Source organism: Lampetra planeri, chromosome 3 (genome assembly GCF_965212315.1).
Source record: "Lampetra planeri chromosome 3, kcLamPlan1.2.h2, whole genome shotgun sequence".
In the NCBI taxonomy this organism is placed as follows: Eukaryota; Metazoa; Chordata; class Hyperoartia; order Petromyzontiformes; family Petromyzontidae; genus Lampetra; species Lampetra planeri.
The window spans coordinates 4,563,041-4,581,734 of record NC_136109.1 but is presented as its reverse complement, the minus strand read 5'-3'; the positions used below and the strand labels follow the sequence as shown (position 1 = coordinate 4,581,734).

The window sequence follows — 18,694 nt, the reverse complement described above, 5'->3', positions numbered from 1 at the left end:
AATGAGAGTTCATTTTATTTATTGAGATGTGTTGCTATAAATAGATGTACTGTATAGTGTTACATTTTAAACATATAGAATTGTATTTACATGTCAATGGTTAATTATATTATTAAACAAGAGCTGAATATATATGTTCATTTATAATTAACTTTTTTATTGTGCACATGTTATATGTTACGTATGTTATGTTCACATCATTTCAAGTGTAAATATGGCATACGTTTATTGTTAAAATCTATATTAGTTAAAATTGCACTACACTACGGTGTTGGTTAGCCTGTCATAATTTATAATTAAATGATGTAAACTTCTAGAGCCTTAACTTACAAAAATCTGTGATCTTTTTTTGCAGATACTCAAAAGACACAGTGGGAAGACCCTCGTTTACAAAATTGTGGTGCAACAGGCCCCGTAAGTAACTTTTAAAACACTTTTATTGAACAGTTTGAGTATTGGAGATAGAGAAATATGCAGGGTTTAACTAAAATCCTTATATTTTCAAACCTGAATGTCCACAGTTAACTTCTGGTGGTTGACCACCACGTGTACTTGGCCACCTTAGGATTTAACCAAGTACCTAATGTGAGGAAGGCATCTGAAAAGTTGAATTACTGACTGTTTACTACGTATAGTATGGTACTCTCTAGGGAACTATTGACACCATGACCAATTTCCTTACCGAGTGCTTCCATAACTATGTAAGCATCTGCAGCACACTTCTCTGGATTCTGCTCCTACATCACAGACTGCTTTTACATTTCCATAGGACTGCCTTCCTCTCCGAATCCCTGTGCTATGGCTGTGCCACAATGCTCCATTCTTAGCCCACTGCTCTTCTTAATACATCTCCTCCTGTAAGGAAAAACATCTCTCCAACTCCAACATCGATCAATATGTTCATGCCGATGACACCCGTCTATACGTATTAATTAAGTCTACACACCCAACCTCACTGTTAACTCATATCATGCATTTATGCAGTCCCATCCTAGATTAGTTCAACCTCTTTCCAAAACTAAAGCAACCACCCAAAGATGCAAGTCTGCTCTCAACAAAGACTCCACTTGGAGTATTCACCTCCTTGCATGTATGTAGAACATATTTTGCACCGTATGTAGCCAGTGCTAAATCGGATGTGTGGGGGAAGGACAAACTAAAACACAAAAAGCAGTTCTAAATAAATTCGTTTTCAAACTACAGTATCATACTGATGACATGGGTGTACAAACAGTCCGACTTACGATGGGGTTCCACTCCTGAGACCCGTTCGAACGTCAGAATACAATAATTTACTATATTTTAATTCACATACGGTCAGTGTTATATAACATGTTACGGTTCAAAAGGGAAGCCTTGGTTAAACTCATAAATAAGAAGAAATCTTATACATTTGCATGTAATACTGTAATACATAGTGTATAGTAAACACATTAATAAAACACGAACAGAAAGGGCACAATGAATTCCCACAATTGCATACACACAGTAATCCCCATTATGGCCTTCACAGGCTGTTGGGGCAAGTGCCGTTAGTGAGCAGCGCTTATGAAGGCCAGAACAGCACATGACGGGGTAGGTGGCTAGCACCACGCCCGGCCGAGTCTACCTGGGAGAGGCCCATGACCCATTCAGTAAACGGGAATCAAATATGGGTCACCGGGTTGGTAGCACAGCATGCTAACCATTGCACTACCGCTCCTCACACGGAGGGGGGGGGCACATGTGCGCACGCAATCACACTCACTATCACACACGTGCATGATCACACACACTTACATCACAGGATCGCTTCATTTCACAAATTAGTTCCGCAGTTCATTTTCTAGTGTGAGTTCGCGTTTTTAAATATAATTGTCATGGAAGCTGGTTTGAAAGTCGGGTGTTTGTAAGCCGAGGACTGCTTGTACTCAATCTTAGTTACCATTGATTTGTAGAATTCATTCTCCCACATCTCTCAACTCTGCAGGACCTTCTGATTCCATGTGACATTTCCTGCAACCATATATTTGACCAATCTGCTGCCAAGACTTATTTTTTTATACAATCCATGATTCCTGGGGTCCAATCACTCGCATCCACATCCAATACAGATCAACTTACCGTTTCTAGTTTTAATTACTGCAAAATACTTTTATTTTATCTCGTGTCATTCATGCCAATAACATTCCATAACGCTGTACATTAATTTTAAGAACCAAATCCCATATGGAGCCGCTACCAAGCTAAATAAAAAATAACAATAAAAAAATAGCACCAAAACTAAAAAAGTTATTACAAATAAATTAGTCCATTATGTCACATCCCAGAACACGATCCCAATTTCCCAACCAAACCAGGACATAAGAATAAAAAAAATGGAAATAATCAAATTAAATCACGTTTCGGGCGCAACACAAGCGTCCGTCATCAGTCGGCGACAACCACAGCGAAAACAACCGCTGAAGTAGGCCAAAGAGATGACTGTGACAATGGATTATATAGCTGAGGGGGGGGGAGGAGCCAGGGTGAGTGTGGGGGCGGGGCGTGGGCTGGAGGAGAGCGGCAAGCATGGTCCTAATGCTCGACCTAAAGCTCGACATAAAAGCTGTGACACGTTGGGGGGGGGGGGGGGGTTGGGGGAGAACTCTGCAGGCAAAATGAAAAAAAGGTTCAAATTAATTCCTCCTTTTGGTGGTCCCAAAATCAAAGGTTTGTTCTCAGGTGTTTCTAGCATAACACAATACAGTATGTGCCCAATTTCAGCTTCTTAGCACTTACAAAACATCATTACAATATGCATCAGTTGCTCACTCAATCACATATGGCCATCTATATATGTATCAGATATGAGAATATTAAAACGTATCAAAATATATGAAAATGCAAGAAAATGTATTTTAATTGCTTATTTAACACATTTACAAAATACTTCAATATAATTTTCAGACGTCTACTAATATATTCAAAACAATGGAGAATATGCCCCCTGAGGTAAGTCAATGGATGTGACTGCTTTATAAGATGTAACCACTTAGGTTGATAACCATAAAATCTAAGCTACTAAAATATTTTAAGGAGTGTATGTAATAAATATGTGATAGAATTAGCTTCATTGGCTATTTTACTTGTAAAAATTGAATATTTTTGCCATTATAGCACAAAGTATTTGTATTTAAATTCAAACATATACTCTGTATATATTTTTGTTAAGTGTCATCACCATAACATTGTTACTATCAACACCATCACCATTATCCCTGTCACAAGTTACTCTTATCATCCTCACTCTTATAACATTCATAACCATAACAATAAAAAAATCACCGTAATTATTGTCACTCTTTTTACAAACATTATAAACAGCTTCATTTCAAGCATTAGCAATAAATACCTCATCACCAACATCAACGATATGTTGGCTATATGTTACCATAACGCAAACATCGTATAAACATTTTATTCGACATTGCTGCAACCACCATCATAACAAACATATCTCCACCACAATCAACATTACCATTGACACCCTACCACCATTACCACCACCTCACGATTTAAACAAATACCATAATCAACACCACCACTATCATAACCACCACCGTTACAATCACCCAATGAAATTCCTCAAACAAAATTAAAATAATTATTTGCCACACCACAACCAATGTCATCATCACCTTAATGAATAAACTCACCACCGTTACCTGGATACAGTCTTGCAGTTTGATTTGTTATATATATATACATTTCATATAAGTCATTGAGGATGAATTGCAACCTATACGCAATTGAGAAATGTTTCAGTCTTATAAACTGTCAGCAGCTCTTTTATTGCAGATTCTAAGTGAAATGAGCTTAACTAGTATTGGGTGTAAACCCCCACCCCTCAAGCCTTTTTTAACTAAGCCATCAGCAGCTATGTCATTCATTAGAATCCTAGGTCATATCATTGTGTGTTTAAGCAAAGATGCTACTTGCTCACAACTGTGGTATCATACAAAATAGATTATCTTACTGCATCCACATGAAGTAAATCGATTTAATACCACAGGTATCCACAACCTCAGGGCAAGGCAATGGGAAAATATAATGCCTGCCTAACACCTCTCCGAGTTATGTCGGCGAGCTTGTTGAGGCACAATGCCTATTATATCTATACTAGACACTATAAATTGCAAATGCACCCAGACAAGCATCCAGAATCCTGAAATAACAGTGTAACACCAGTGTCAACTTGTTTAACATGAATCAGAAAGAGCGTAGGTGGGCATTGTGATTCCAACATTGCATTACCCCAAAGTCATGGATACCATTATTTTTATAATTATTAGAGTAGGCACTTATCAATTTCAAATTATAGTTTCGTCAAGCGAGTGATGAGTTTGTATTTAAACATGTATTTTGCCAAAGCAGGTGATGCGTGTTTACCCATTTGTATAATTGATTTGTTAAATTGGAGGGAAGGTAATTTTTAAAATGGTTGTTTCCACCTCTCATACACCACAACCACTGTAATGACCACTATTATCACAACCCCCACCATGATAATCTTCACAACCACGATGTGTTGCTGTCAACTGGTGAAATAAAGAACACATCATGGTTAATATGAGAATTTCATCTGAACTTAAGGAAGTCACGTGACTAAATTTATGTTATTTAGCCAAACTGCACCGATCTAATGTTAAGAGTATGAGTATTTAGTGCTCATTTTACGAGGACTTAATTATATCGCTATTATAGTATCATTGTCATGAATTGCAGTTTTATAACACTTGCTGTGTAATATGTCCAATAATGTGTCTTGGTTTTTGGTGACATTTGAAGGGTTTTCAGATACATGTCTCAGTCAATATAAAGTAATGCCTTGTTCATAGATAAGAGTAATTATATAATGTACCATTGATAAAATGCTAACATTACATTTTAAAACTATTTTTCAGATGTTGGCCAGTTTGATGAATATGGGGGTGAAGTTAATGCAAGTAAGTCTTATTTAAATACACGAGTCATTGAGTGGATATATTTTTTATGTATTGTAGTTCCTTCCAGCACATCGACATCAGAAGGGCTGTGGGAATTTACAGTAATTTAATATGTATTGTCATCATAAGCCATCGTCTTACTATTGCTTGTCAAAGGCCACCCAATGCTATCACCATCCCTCAGTTTTGACTCGATCCATCACGTGTGATATTTTAATTATCAAATGTCTGCATTTTTATCTAAATAATCTTAATACATATCCATGATAGGGTTAAGATATGGTAGCCATTAATAAATAATATAAGCACATGGCTACGCATTAATAATTTTACATATCTTAAAATGATACAAGTTGGTGTCTGTTAATAATACAAAGCATGAACAGAGCCATTGAAATCATTATAGAAGTGTTGTCATGCACTCGCGTATTAGTTTTCAATCATGTAGTAAACTATAGTTTAAATGTTAGTCTATATTATCGTGACAGCATTAGCTCTAATCAGTAAACAGTATAATGAAGGCCTCCCTAGTCATGATATTACGATGCAACTATCCATCTCGCACCTGCACCCGAGCTGATACAGCTACCCTGGCACTCATTCTCCAGTGCTGAGTATTATGTGAACCAGTCTGAGCATCATGCACCCACACAAAGAAACTGGACGTCTAGTTCAATGGTGTCTTTCGAACAATTATGGGCGCACTAAAATGCACACGCGCTTAGTGGCTACTCACTCTGGGCAGCATTATGCATGCCTGCAAACCTCAGCCGAGATGCCACGACAAACCAACTGTGAAAAATTTAAGGAAGCATAGACCTCGTGTTACACAAAGACGTGCTCGACTCTCCACGAAGTTATCTGAGCAAAGTCAACTTATGACTACTGGCGAACACTTTAGAGTTCTGCTGAGATTTCTGAAAAAATCCTCATCGAGGACCCCACCGCTGCTCTGCATGGCTTTGGTCTGCCAAGAAAACTGTACTGCACCATCAGAACAGCGACTAGGTTGCTGCATGCTCCTCTTCCACAAGTGTAAAATTAAAGATGATCCACAGTGTGACTGCGGCCACCCGAACTAAATAATAGACCAGATCATGAACCAGATCACGAACTGCATTCTACGCCCACTGTCCAGAAGACTGGACAGTATTAGTCACACTACTCTAGAAGTTGTCATGGCTCAAACTTAAACCTAGATGTATAATGTATACATACTTGCCATACTCTAGAAGAACAACAGATGATAGTGGTGAATATGCTGTCCATGGTGTTGATCCTGAGAGGTGTCCTCACCTTTGGTTTCATTCATTGATATATTTATAACATGCACAATTCGAACTTTCAAAAGGAGATTCATAGTTGCATGATAAGACGAATGAAATAGGAAAGTATTGAGGTTCTGGTAGAATAATAGCACCTATAATCGGTGTCCACTGAAGGATGTATTTAATTCCTATACTGGAGCTGTGACAGAACAGACATTCACCTTGTTTGGTTTCAGTGTGAAACTTGATAAGGAGGCCACTTCAACATAATTGGAGGTTGCGAGATGGAAGGTAGGATGAGACTGCAGACACTAGATAGGCAGGTTGATCCAACATACGTGTTTTATAACAGAAAATGGCGACTTTATACAGGATATGTTGTTGAATTGGTTGCCAGCAAGGTTAATTTATAAGATAGAGGGATCACGTTTAATGTCAAGCACTTTAAGTGTGAGGTTATTTAGTATGCGCTGGAGTTGCTTGAAATGTTTACATTTGACAAATGAGCAGACAATAGCATTTTCTAACTCAGTTATCAGCAGAGGACAGATATGATTAAACCCAGTTTCACCAATAGTAATTGGTAGTGCGGACAGTGGATAAAATGTGGCTGCACTGTCAGTAACCTGTACCATTAACCATCATCCCTTCTGTGTATGCGTCTTACCCACTCCACTTAATTTTCTCAAACAAGATTTATATAAAACATTTGATCTCTTCCACGTTATCTTTTTATTTTAAAAAAATATTCTGATCTTATCTCAGTCACCCAATTGTTTCATCATTTAATTATCCCATACATAATGTTCCTCCAACAATCCTTTCCTTTTGTCCAGCGAACTGAAATTAATCATTTTTAAAATGAAAAAAAACAACTATGTTTTGCAATAAGAAAGTGGCCGATTTGTTTTCCTGGGAGATTAATAAATAACAAATCAGTAGCCAAGCATAAACCACATCTGGCAGTGTAAATAGAGTATATAATAAGGCTGGGGCGAGTATGAAATGTGATGCAACTTTAAATAATATGACCTTGAAAAAAAATGTGAGTCTAAACGTCAAGCGAGAGTCAAGCCAGAAACAAATGCTCTTCCACGAGCTGCTGAGAGGAAATACAATGCCCGCAATCCTATATTGATCACTGCAAGCCAGATCCTGCTCCAAATTGAAAGTATGGCTTTATTTGCATTAATTTTAGCATAACTGCTGGTAACGCAGCAGCAGCTACAACACCATCAGGAAACAAAACAGCCAAATTCCGAAACAACAAAGAGGCTGAGAATGTTGAATGAGGCGATCATAGCATGGACATGGAATGTTAGCACATTATAGACAATAGGACAGTTAGAACTGCGAGGAAAGGAAATGGAAAGATACAGGTACCCAACATCCTAGGAATGGCAGAAATGAGATAGACAGGACCGGGGGAGATAAATGGAGTGAAGCGATCCAGTCAGGGGAAGATAAAGTGCACACCATAGGATAATCTAGTTCTTCTTCATCAGGCTGTCTTCATCAGGCGCTTGTGTTGCGATTGAAACGTCGTGGGGTTTTGCTTTTATTATTTTCAGTTTATTATTTGAATTTTATTATAAAAAATGTATCTTATTATTTTTTCTATTTACGTGACTTTATCGAAAGAACCAAGAATATGGTTTACAACTGTTTAATACATTTACAGAAAGCATTTGATTGACTAAGGACAATATAACGTGGCCAACATTAAGATTATATGGAGTAGGGAAAAGACTGATACAGATTCTGCAGGATATAGGTGAAATGTCAAAGTCAGCAGTAAAGTTTGGACAGGAAATAGGAGAATGGTTCCCAACAACTATAGGTATAAAAAAGCGGGATCCACTATCCCCAAACAACTTCATCACATACTTGGAAAAAGTGATGGATGCCATTCAGGACAATTGCACAGGAATATCTCTGCAAGGAGAAAGAATAAAGAACCTGAGATTCACGGACGACATAGATCTGATGGAAGAAAGCTGCATAGTACTGCAGGAAAGTGTTCATAAGCTGAATAATTCAGGACAGGTGCAGGACTGAGGATTAACATTAATAAAACAAAGACGATGGCGTTCAGAAGGGAGGACATTGAACACCCGACTTAAAAACCAGCTTCCAGAGTTCAATTTCTACTCTCGATCAACACCAGTGACTTTATCTGAAAGAGTCCTGGTTCTTCTCTGGGTTGACTCCGCCTCAAAGTGTACCTGGTGCGGTGTGTAAACATCGCCACTGGGGAGACAAAGGCAGCCGGGCATAGTGCTGGTCACTCATTCCCTCATGTGCCGTGCCGGCCGTCACAGGCACTGCTCCCTAACAGCACTTGCCTCTACAGCCTGTTCAGGTCATACGGGGGATCGTTGTCATTGGTGTGTGTGTGTGTCTTTCTGTATCTGTGTGTGCGTGCGCGCGTGCCCCCTGTGTGTGTGTGTGCAATTGTGGTAACTCATTGCGCCCCCCCCCCCCCTTCTGACAAGCAAGCCAGCATCAGGACTCAAAGTAAGTGAAAATACAACTTTTCTTCCTCTTTGTTACTTTATTTTATTTACTCTACAGTCTTTTTTTTACAGTAATACATACACATGTACAATATTTCTTCTTCATGAGTTCAACAATGCTTCCCTTTTTGTTGAACCATAACACGTTTCATAACACTGATTGTACGGGCATTTAAATAGTTCGTTATTGTGTTCTGACTTAGGAACTATTTAACTTACGAACGGGTCTCAGGAACAAATTAGGTTCATAAGCTAAGGACTGGCAATAATAGAAAGCAGCAAGATTGTGAATGTAAAGTAATTTGTATACTTGGGAAGTCTACTGATATGGGACGACTGCACGAAAGACACGAGAGTGAGGATCACAAAGGCAAAAGGAGTAATTGCAGGATTCGATAACATCTAGAGAAGAAAGCAATCCAGCTACAAGACCAACCTGAACATCTAAAAAACATGTGTGTTCAGTACAGCTGTGTATGCCTGCAAGACTTGGATATTAAAACAGACTGACAGATAAGATATTGGCACTCGAAATGTATTGCTATGGGATAATGCATCTAAGCTCAGCCCAAAGAGTGACCAACGTAAAAGAATTAAAAGGTTGCACAAACAAGAATACTTGATGCAGGCAGTGATGAGAAGGAAACTGGCACTATTTGGACACATATATAGGATGGATAATAGAAGGGGAAACATTTATTATATTTTGGTACTGGCAAAGGAGGTCCCATGATGTACTCTGATAGTGTATTGTCTTTGGGCTGTATGCCTTTTGGCGTCCTCTGGTCTAACACCGTTTTAGACGAGGCTCAAAATAAAGCTGTCTCTGGTGTGGACTAATCAGTTTCAAGGACAATGCATATATTATCAGAGTACTTTTTTGTTTGCATTCTGACCACAAGTATTGTGGTTAATGCAGACATGATTCCTTGTAAAATGTTTCAGTTTGGTGTTTTAACATCTTAACACCTATTTCGTTGCCAGAAAAAGGGGGAAAACCTATTATCAATTAAAAGCGTGTTTTGAAAATGGAAGGAACCGGAAAGAGAGGAAGACCTGATGAACGATATAAGAAATTGGTGCTAAAAATGTGCACTACTTGAGCATATTGGCACAAGAAAGGAAGCTAAATAAATTACGAAATGTGCAGTGGATACCTAAGGGCTATCTGCCCATGGATCGTGATGACCTATAATTAAACTACCTGACGTTAGTCGAGCCTGTTAAGGCAGTATTGAATAGTGTATGGCAAAGGACAGCTGTTTGGTAAATCAGCAAGGAGACCCATTTATGTATTCAGTTCTTCCAAAAAAATGAAGTCGGTCAGCAAGTGTTTAAAATGGGCCTTTTGGCTGCTATAAGAGTTATATTTTCCACTATTGCAACAAACCATAATGATCAGAGCGTTGCCTTATCTGGTAATTTGCAGATTCCTCAAGGTCATCCTCCTCGCAGGCCGCATTATCCTTCGGATCTGCCCTTAGTTTTGATACTCTTTGTTTGTGCTTTGCAATCTTTGGTACCTGGGGTAGACCATGACAAACCAGGATAACTCCTTTTGTTGATTTGTGAGTTGTGGTTTTTGTGGTGCTAAAATGATGGCAATTCACAAGTCATTTCAGGAATGCTGTTACTCAAGGGGTTGCCACTTACTGTGCCCTTGCTGCATTGGTGTAGTTTGCAGAGATTTGTCATGCTACTACATGGGCTTTCCCATGGACCTTCCTCAAGCACTCCAGAATCGACACGGTGGCTGACTAAGAAGAATGTTTTTATCAGTCTGTTATGCAGGATTAATGTAGTGGTTGGTTAAAAATCTCTGCACGTCTCTTTTCACAAGCAAATTACTATAATGGGATGTACCCACTTGACATAGCATTAATAATTATAATCTCCCACCTGTTCCCACTACGCTATCTAGCTCCTGTTCTATGATAAGCACCATTGCATAATCTCCATTTCACCTCGCCCACACTCCCCTCATATACTTTCCATTATTATTGCTCAAATGTCTCTTTGCAGGTGTGCCTTGTTTGCTTTGCTGCATTCGAATTCTGTTGACCTCTTAATATATTATAGTCGTTTTCATCATCGTGAACACTTAATATGCATGTGATGAACCTCTACAATCTAGAATCAATGATCTATTTTAAAGAAAAATCTTAAGAAATCTGAATATATTTATTTAATGTTAATTGCATATTTCCAAGTGCTTATACCATACACATCGACTATTTTTAAACTAAATTACCCATCTGTGCGTTTATATTTAGACTAATCCCCAGTTGGAGGCACCTGTTCTGCTGAGCTCTGAAAAGAAAGTCAAGCCAAATGATCTAGGCCCTCTACCGGTGAGTGTTTGCAATCGGACGAGTTGATTGATAATCTAAATTCTCATTTGTTTTAGGTTAATCAAGTGTTATGCATGAAACATTTTTCCAGTTAAAGATACAAACTATATATAAAATATACTAATATTAGAAAAATTACTAGTTTAAAAAAGTGCATAAAATGTATTTAAGTATTCAATGTGGTCTTATGAGATGTATTCATTTTCTGTTGTGTTCCATCTGTAGCCTGGCTGGGAAGAGAGCGTGCGTGCTGATGGGCGATCCTACTTCATTGACCACAGTGCGTACTCGCATTGGCATGAATATGTGCTGTATTTCCATAAAATTATGTTGTTACATGAAATCATGCAAAGTGTTATTGTACAATACAATATCATGGTATGCATAATTGTTGATACTTGATTATGTTCTAGTCTTGAACAATTATTACTTACAGTTACAGAAAAACCTTCAAATATGCTTTAAATGACTACATTGAAACAATTTAAATTGTCAAATTTTTTTCAATAACTTAAGGGATCAGAACTGAAGGGATCAGGACTAAAAGAAGAAAACTGGTAAAGATAGAAAATAGAAAAGGATATTACCAAAGGTAATAGAAAACAGGGATTACCTACCTGTACGGGCAGTCTCGCCTTACGAACCAGCTTCCATTAGATTTTTTTTTAACATCGAACTGCGAACTGAGCCTTGGAACTATTTTGTTCAGAGGATCGATCCTCTGTGAGATGTAAAAAGTCACAGCAACCCCCTGGAAGTGAGAGTGTTTGTTTGAGTGCCCGTACTCCTGTGCATGCGGGGAGTGGTAGTGCTCTACCAACCTGGCAATCCCGAGCTCCAATTCCTGCTCACGACCAACACTAGTGGCGATTACCTGAATGGGTCTTGGGCCTCCCCTAGGTCGACTCATCCTCAAAACGATTACCTGGTGCGGTTTGTAAAAATCACCACTTGGGAGTAAAAGGCAACTGGGCATGGTGTTGGCCACCCACTCATGTGCTTTCGATATAAAGTGTATCATTAACAGAGTCAGGAATGCTTGAATCAATGCTGTGAGTGGGAAATCTTATATAAGGGCAGTCCTCGACTTAAGAACATAATTGTTCTGGAGACATTCGTAAGTCTTAACTGTTCGTAAGTCGGAACACAATAATGTATTGTTTAGAAATGAAGTCACACTAATATACACTTTATGTGTATATTAGTGTGACTTCATCATGTATTAGTTCCGCAACCGAAAACCAATACAGCTCGGCGAGCACTGAACGGACATGGTCTAATTTTGCAGTCCTCATCACGACATGTGCAAGTGAATTTTGTACACGTTGCAGCTTGATAATGTTTTTGCCAGACGTCCCATTGAGTAGTGAGTTGTAGTAATATATAATCGAGCCTAGTCAATACTATGCTACACGCGACTGTGTTGGCTATGTCATGACTCAGTAGTGGTCGAATGTGTCGTGGAGGCCTGATATTAAAATTTCTTCCGCGGTTCAGGTTGCAAGTGCGATTTCACGTTTTAAGTCCATTTAAAAAAAATACATATTTCATGGAAGCTGGTTCATACGTGCGGATGTTTGTAATTTGAGGACTGCCTGTATGGCATAACTCAAAATACGAATTAGTGTATCTGTGCGGTTAATGTTACTTAGATTATGCACAACAATGCTAACGCTTATTTCAATTTCAGATAAGTTGGTTTGGACAGGATATGTTGCTTGAAAAGATGATAGCCAGTGGTTAAGACTAATAATGAAGTGGCAGCCAAAGGAGAATATATGCTCAGTACATCTTCCTCCATGGAGGTGGAGCAATGGAATCAGCTCATGTGTAACTGCTCAATGGATTGTTACATCTCAAAACTGAGATGGTAACAACCTTGGGAAGCCTTGATCCAGCAGTGGATAGATAATGGCTGATTATGATACCTGGCAAGTCATTTTTATTATTAAATAGGTGGAAGGCATTTTGATGAAAGTTTCTGCCACCATAATGGAAACTTTCTACCTTGAAGCATCCAACCCCACTCAAGTAAATACAACACAGTTAACATGTAACAATTGACAATAACCATGAAGTAAATCTGAATGATCAGAAATTGGGGTCACAATCGGGTTAATTTATTGAACATTTGTACTTGGTTTTTCATGTATCCTGTCTCTTTTTTACAGTCATAATTTGCTCATTAGCCTAAATTAAAGATAATGTCTTCATTATCAGCCAATGGATGTCCAATGCGATGAAGGATTTACCATATTGTCTCCACCCCTCATTGTACAGTACTGCTACCATTAAAATTACCATGTACAATTGAAATAATTTAATTGCTCCATATCAACAATAGTCATTCATGAACACATTGTCTCCTTTGGCTGCAATTCCATCACCAGTCTTGCTCTTTGGTCATTGATTATAATGTTCTACAAGCAATCAATAAATAATCGATTTCTACACAGGTAATTCAATGCACGCATTGTGAGAATAAGAATACATTTTAATCATGCCTGCAACAGAGTCATGAGATCATCGTGGCCAATACCTCGCCATCACTTCCTTATGACAGGTTCTGAAAATGTTACACTGTCCATATTTATCCTCCAGTGTCTCCTTTTTACAATATTGCATCTTGAAATGCAATCACAATTATATGCCAAATCCGAATTGTTTTGTATTTTACTCAATTATGTTAAAGATTTAAAAAATATACAGCAATTCCTCGCCAAACGTGGGGATTAGGTTCCTGGAAAAGGCCACGGTGGGCAAATCTGCGGTAGGTAAAGTATAGGGCCTATGGGAAATAGGGGGTTAGGGGAACCACGGCCTCGGCCAGACTCGTCATCGCTTAACTAACTTGCCTGTTTAATAACTAAACACCAAATAAAATCCAGTACATTACACAATAACATGAAACATAAATAAACATTACATTATCTTTAAATACCTTTAATATTAACGATGATGATAATGAGATGGGGGAAGGGGTGGTTAGGAGGAGGGGCTCAGCACACCCTCCCCCTCTTTCTCCGGGCCACAGGCGCAACACTCTCACCTTCACCACTCTCTGCACGCTCCGGGTCCATGATTAAGGGCAAACTTAACCCTTTCCCGGAATCGGAAGAAAAAAATAAGTAAAATAACTCGGTATAGTATGTCTTTAGGTCGGAGGATGTACGGAGACTCCCATTAGGATATGCGGGAGGGTGTGTGGCACAGTTTGGTGCCAGCTATCATAGAGCGTGGTCGTGTCTCTACCGTTCTCTGTCGTGAGTACAGTGCAATGTCTTAAAACAACGGCGCTATGCCTCTGAATAAAATGAACGCTAACCGCTTGCATGTTCCGAGATTCAGCAGTGAACGGGACGCAAAATATTCTGATTTGATTCTGAACTTTCAGACGTCTCGGAACAGGAAATGGTTAATGTGATTGTGACTGCAATGTGACGTTGTCTAAGCGCTGCAAGAATTATAGTACAGTACAACAAAACAAACGGACAGATGAACCTCATGGCATGACCCCGGGGTCCCATACGCCCCTGGCTCTCGCATAAACTGCTTTGTGACGTAATTTTATGTCTGTTGAAGGCGAACGACATGGCAATCTATTCCTCTCGATGTGCTCTACACAATGCGCTAATCAAAGTTTCAAAGTTTTTTATGACTATGGCAATTTTGGCAACGACATGACAATAGAATGATCTGCGCCGGTGGGTCGCGGCATTAATGTGTGCGGTGGGACGGTGTCGCCAAAAGTAAATAAATTAATTACGATTTTGACTTACGTTTATTCGGGACCAAGGGATCCCGCCATACGGTTCAGATGATAAGGTACACAGCGCTAATCGCGCCACAGCGCCACGAGTGGCCATGAGTTGCGCTGTGGCGCCGGGAACCACGGCCCCGCGAAATTTGTAAATACATGTTGTGGATCCATGTGTTCTCGGTTCATAGAATAATTACAGCAGACAATGATATCACGCCATACAATAATGCCTGCTGTAATGCAATGACGTCATACACACATGTGGTTTCCTTAACACTGTGCTCAACCATATACTCACATTTCCAGGCGGCGGTTGGTAAATTAGTATACAAATAATAAACCGTGTGTACGTGAAACCGCGGATGACAAGTCTGTTGTTGCCTAGCAATCCCTGTACACATAAAAGTGAATCTCAGCCATAAAAATACTATGGGAAGGGTTTAAAACAGCTGGTTGAGAAGGCAGAAGAAGTACTAGGTCCAATAGTGAAAGAAAAGAAAATTCTCGGTTGAGTATTCAAAATGAAATACCATTGATAAGACCAGCAAACTTAATGCTTAGAGTAACTAGTACATGCGAGCATTAGGTATTGGAGACTGATACTCTTAGGTTTTTTCGGTAAAGTCACGTAGGTAAAAAAAAATAACTAAAAATTACTAAAAGTATTAATAAAAATAAAATAATAAATCACTGTGATTTTAGTAAATTTTAGTAATTTTTATTAATTTTTTTTACCTACGTGACTTTACCGAAAAAACCTAAGAGTATGAATCCTTGCAGTCACGAAAGCTTCAAATCTAGAATTGGAGACTGAAATACATGAGCAAGAAAATTTGAGAAAAATTAGTACAGAAGCAGGTGGAGGAATGCAATATGTTCACAATAGAGGCAGCAATAAATAATTATCTGTAGTTCAGAGCCTTAATGATACGAGAAGCTCGAAGAATACAAGTTTCGAACTAGTTCGATATAAGCAGCTCAGCACATTCTGAGGATAAATGCCCGATCAGTTTTAAAGCATGGAAAAACAAAAGACTTGTTATAATTTTTATTAACGTCAGGCAGCAAGGGTAAATGTATTTACAACAGGCAAAGAATACTGAAGAAGTGGAGTGTGTAGCTGAAAGAGGTTAAGTCAGCAGGAGTGTGTGTTATTATGGCCTAGACGTTGAAGGGTGGCCAACAAGTACTCAACGAACGGCGTAATAAATTCAAAGTATAAAGAATACACTTATAGTGTAAACCAAAAATTGATATGGTAATAATATTTCAGTAAAAAGTATAATTTTGATATTTTTCAGTTTAATACAATACACTGACATTAAACACTGTCTTTATATTGCAGACAATAAAAAGACTCAGTGGGAAGATCCACGCTTGCAAAATCTTGCTGCAGCACGTCTTGTAAGTAACTTTTTATATTGTCATATTCATATAGATAACAATATGCATATACTTTTTCAGTCAATCATGTAAAGAAGTTAAGAGGACTATTTTATGCTTTTATTGGTCAACCCAAGACTTCTGGAGGAAGCCATCTGGGGCACAATGAACATTGTGGTGGATGTCATCACTCCGCCACCTATTAGACGAATAACAAACGTGTATGTAGGACATAGTGGTGTAAACATTCCTCATTTTCCCTAATGCTCTGTGGTCCTTAATATATGAAGGTCTTATCAGCCAATGAATTAATGTTTACATGTGGAAGGAAACCGGAGCACCTGTATGGGCAACAACACTACATCCTATACAGGCGGAGCAGGTGCAGTCCACTTTTGCGCGACCACTGTTTCCTGGAAAGCCAGGATAGGGCGCATCGATGCCCATGGAAAGAGAGTTTCACAACATGTGTGATCAACCAACCCTTGCCTCCATAGTGATGGGTTACAAGCATATGCATACTTCATCTGGCACCAATTTTAGACTGAGTCGACTTATCAGAGGCTCATACAAGGTTTGAAAATTACTCGCCACTACTTTGTAGCCGTGGACAGGAATTAAACTCAGATCTCTGGGTTCATTTGGAAGTATATAAAGTGCATAAACACCTACACCATAACAATAGCCACCATTCGCCACTAAATGCAGTGACATTACCACAGTCATTGTGCCAAGCTAGTTGCAGTTTGAGGCCACTTGAAATGTTGAAGGCTCTGAGATTACTAACACCACCTGTGCTCTCCACTGTGCCAACTTTCTGCATTTTGCCACTGTGTGCTCCGCTCACTGTAGTAAGCGTCGCTGTTCTTCCCTCCATTGTTGTTGGAGCGCAATTGCCTCCATCTGCCTAGTAGCATCTTCATGAGCCTCATCCACAGAGGCCAATCTTGACATTGTCAGTATAAGTCATTGGCAAGTCCACTCGGCTCCACATTCTTCTATACCACATCAGCCCAGGCCACATGCATTTAGCACATTCTATCCAGCCAAACAGAAGCTGCTTGAGCATGTGGTGACTGGGCATGCAGGCTACACAACCCATCAAATTCAGCCTCGCCTACCAGAGGAGCTCACAGCACGAGGGGACTGTATCCAGATGTTTCTTTCATTTCTTTCTCCATATCCTTACCTTTGCATGATGTCTTCCCATCCGGTGTTATCTTTCCCAATGTTTGCAATCCAGTCTCGCACAATTATCTTAATATCTTTTCTAGGCAGTTCCTTTCACATGCTTTCCAGAATTTCGTAGAATTCTTAAAAAATATTCTTCTGGTCTATCTGATATTGGTGCATATATTTGGATGACAGACATATTTAAGGGTTGCCCATTCAATCTCACGACAATTACCTTTGGACTAACTGGTCTGTTTCCTCATAATTATGCTTCGGATTTTGCGCTCAACAAAAACCCTACTTCTCTGGTGTGCACTTTAACTTTCCCTGACCATATCATTTCACCACCACCCCCCCCCCCCCCCGTTCCTGTCCATCTCTTTTCTGCCAGTCCTAGGATGTCGTACCTGTATTTTTGGTGGGGGGATGTTGCAGAGCACTGGCAGCCACGGTAGTGGGGTTGTTCTGATTGCACCACAGATGGTTCTCATCGTGACATTCAGCTGATTGTCCACCAATTTGGTGTGAGCTGATTGAGTCGATATGGGTGCACAGTATTCTGCTACAGACTAGCACAGGGAGAGGCCTGCCCTTCGTAGTGCCAGGCACCAGCGACCCAAGTTGAATCAGCCATCCAGGCCAGCAGACAGTTCCACGAGCACAACTTGCCGGCTGTCTTCTCGATATGTTGACGGTACGTCAGACTCCTGTATAACGTCACTCCAAGAAACATCGGCTTTGGTTCATGTTTTAAAACTGGCCATTCTGGTGTACTTTGAGCTCGTAGGTGGCTCTGGCATTGTGCAGGTGAAACACTGCAAACGTTCTTGCTTGTATTTGGCTGTTGTTGCCATTTGTTGCACTTGTCTGCTACCATGGCCAGGTCACTGTTCAGGGTATTTTCCAGGCTGCCAAAGTCACAGGCTTAGGTGGTGGTGATGCAGATTTCATCCACGTAGACAAATCGTCATGATTTTGTGGTAGGTAGGTAATTGATGTAAATGTTGAAGAGTGTTGGGGCAAGAACAGACACCTGAGGCAGTCCATCTTTTGCATCTGCAAAGAGCTGACATTGTTGCTCATGTTATCCAACATATTCATAATATAATAACTACTCAATTTATAATCCATTTACATGTAATTAACATATAACTATTACATTTTTTGAGTACATTTTACTTAACAGTGAATAATAAAACATAACTAACACTGATTTATAATTATTCCTAATTCAATCATTTACATCTGAGTCACCATCAGAGGTGGAAAACTGAGG

General features: G+C 39.3%; 1 protein-coding gene across 2 annotated transcripts in view; it reads left to right on the top strand.

Annotated features, from left to right (window-relative positions):
• LOC144736793 (uncharacterized) overlaps nt 1-18,694 on the top strand; it is an 870,278-nt gene that overhangs the window by 842,216 nt on the left and 9,368 nt on the right. For both annotated transcript variants that reach the window (XM_078619432.1, XM_078619441.1), the window contains 7 exons: nt 356-414; nt 2,929-2,973; nt 4,926-4,967; nt 8,735-8,752; nt 11,025-11,102; nt 11,328-11,382; nt 16,208-16,266. In XM_078619432.1, coding sequence (XP_078475558.1) covers nt 356-414; nt 2,929-2,973; nt 4,926-4,967; nt 8,735-8,752; nt 11,025-11,102; nt 11,328-11,382; nt 16,208-16,266 — 356 coding nt within the window. The remainder of the gene's footprint in view (nt 1-355; nt 415-2,928; nt 2,974-4,925; nt 4,968-8,734; nt 8,753-11,024; nt 11,103-11,327; nt 11,383-16,207; nt 16,267-18,694) is intronic.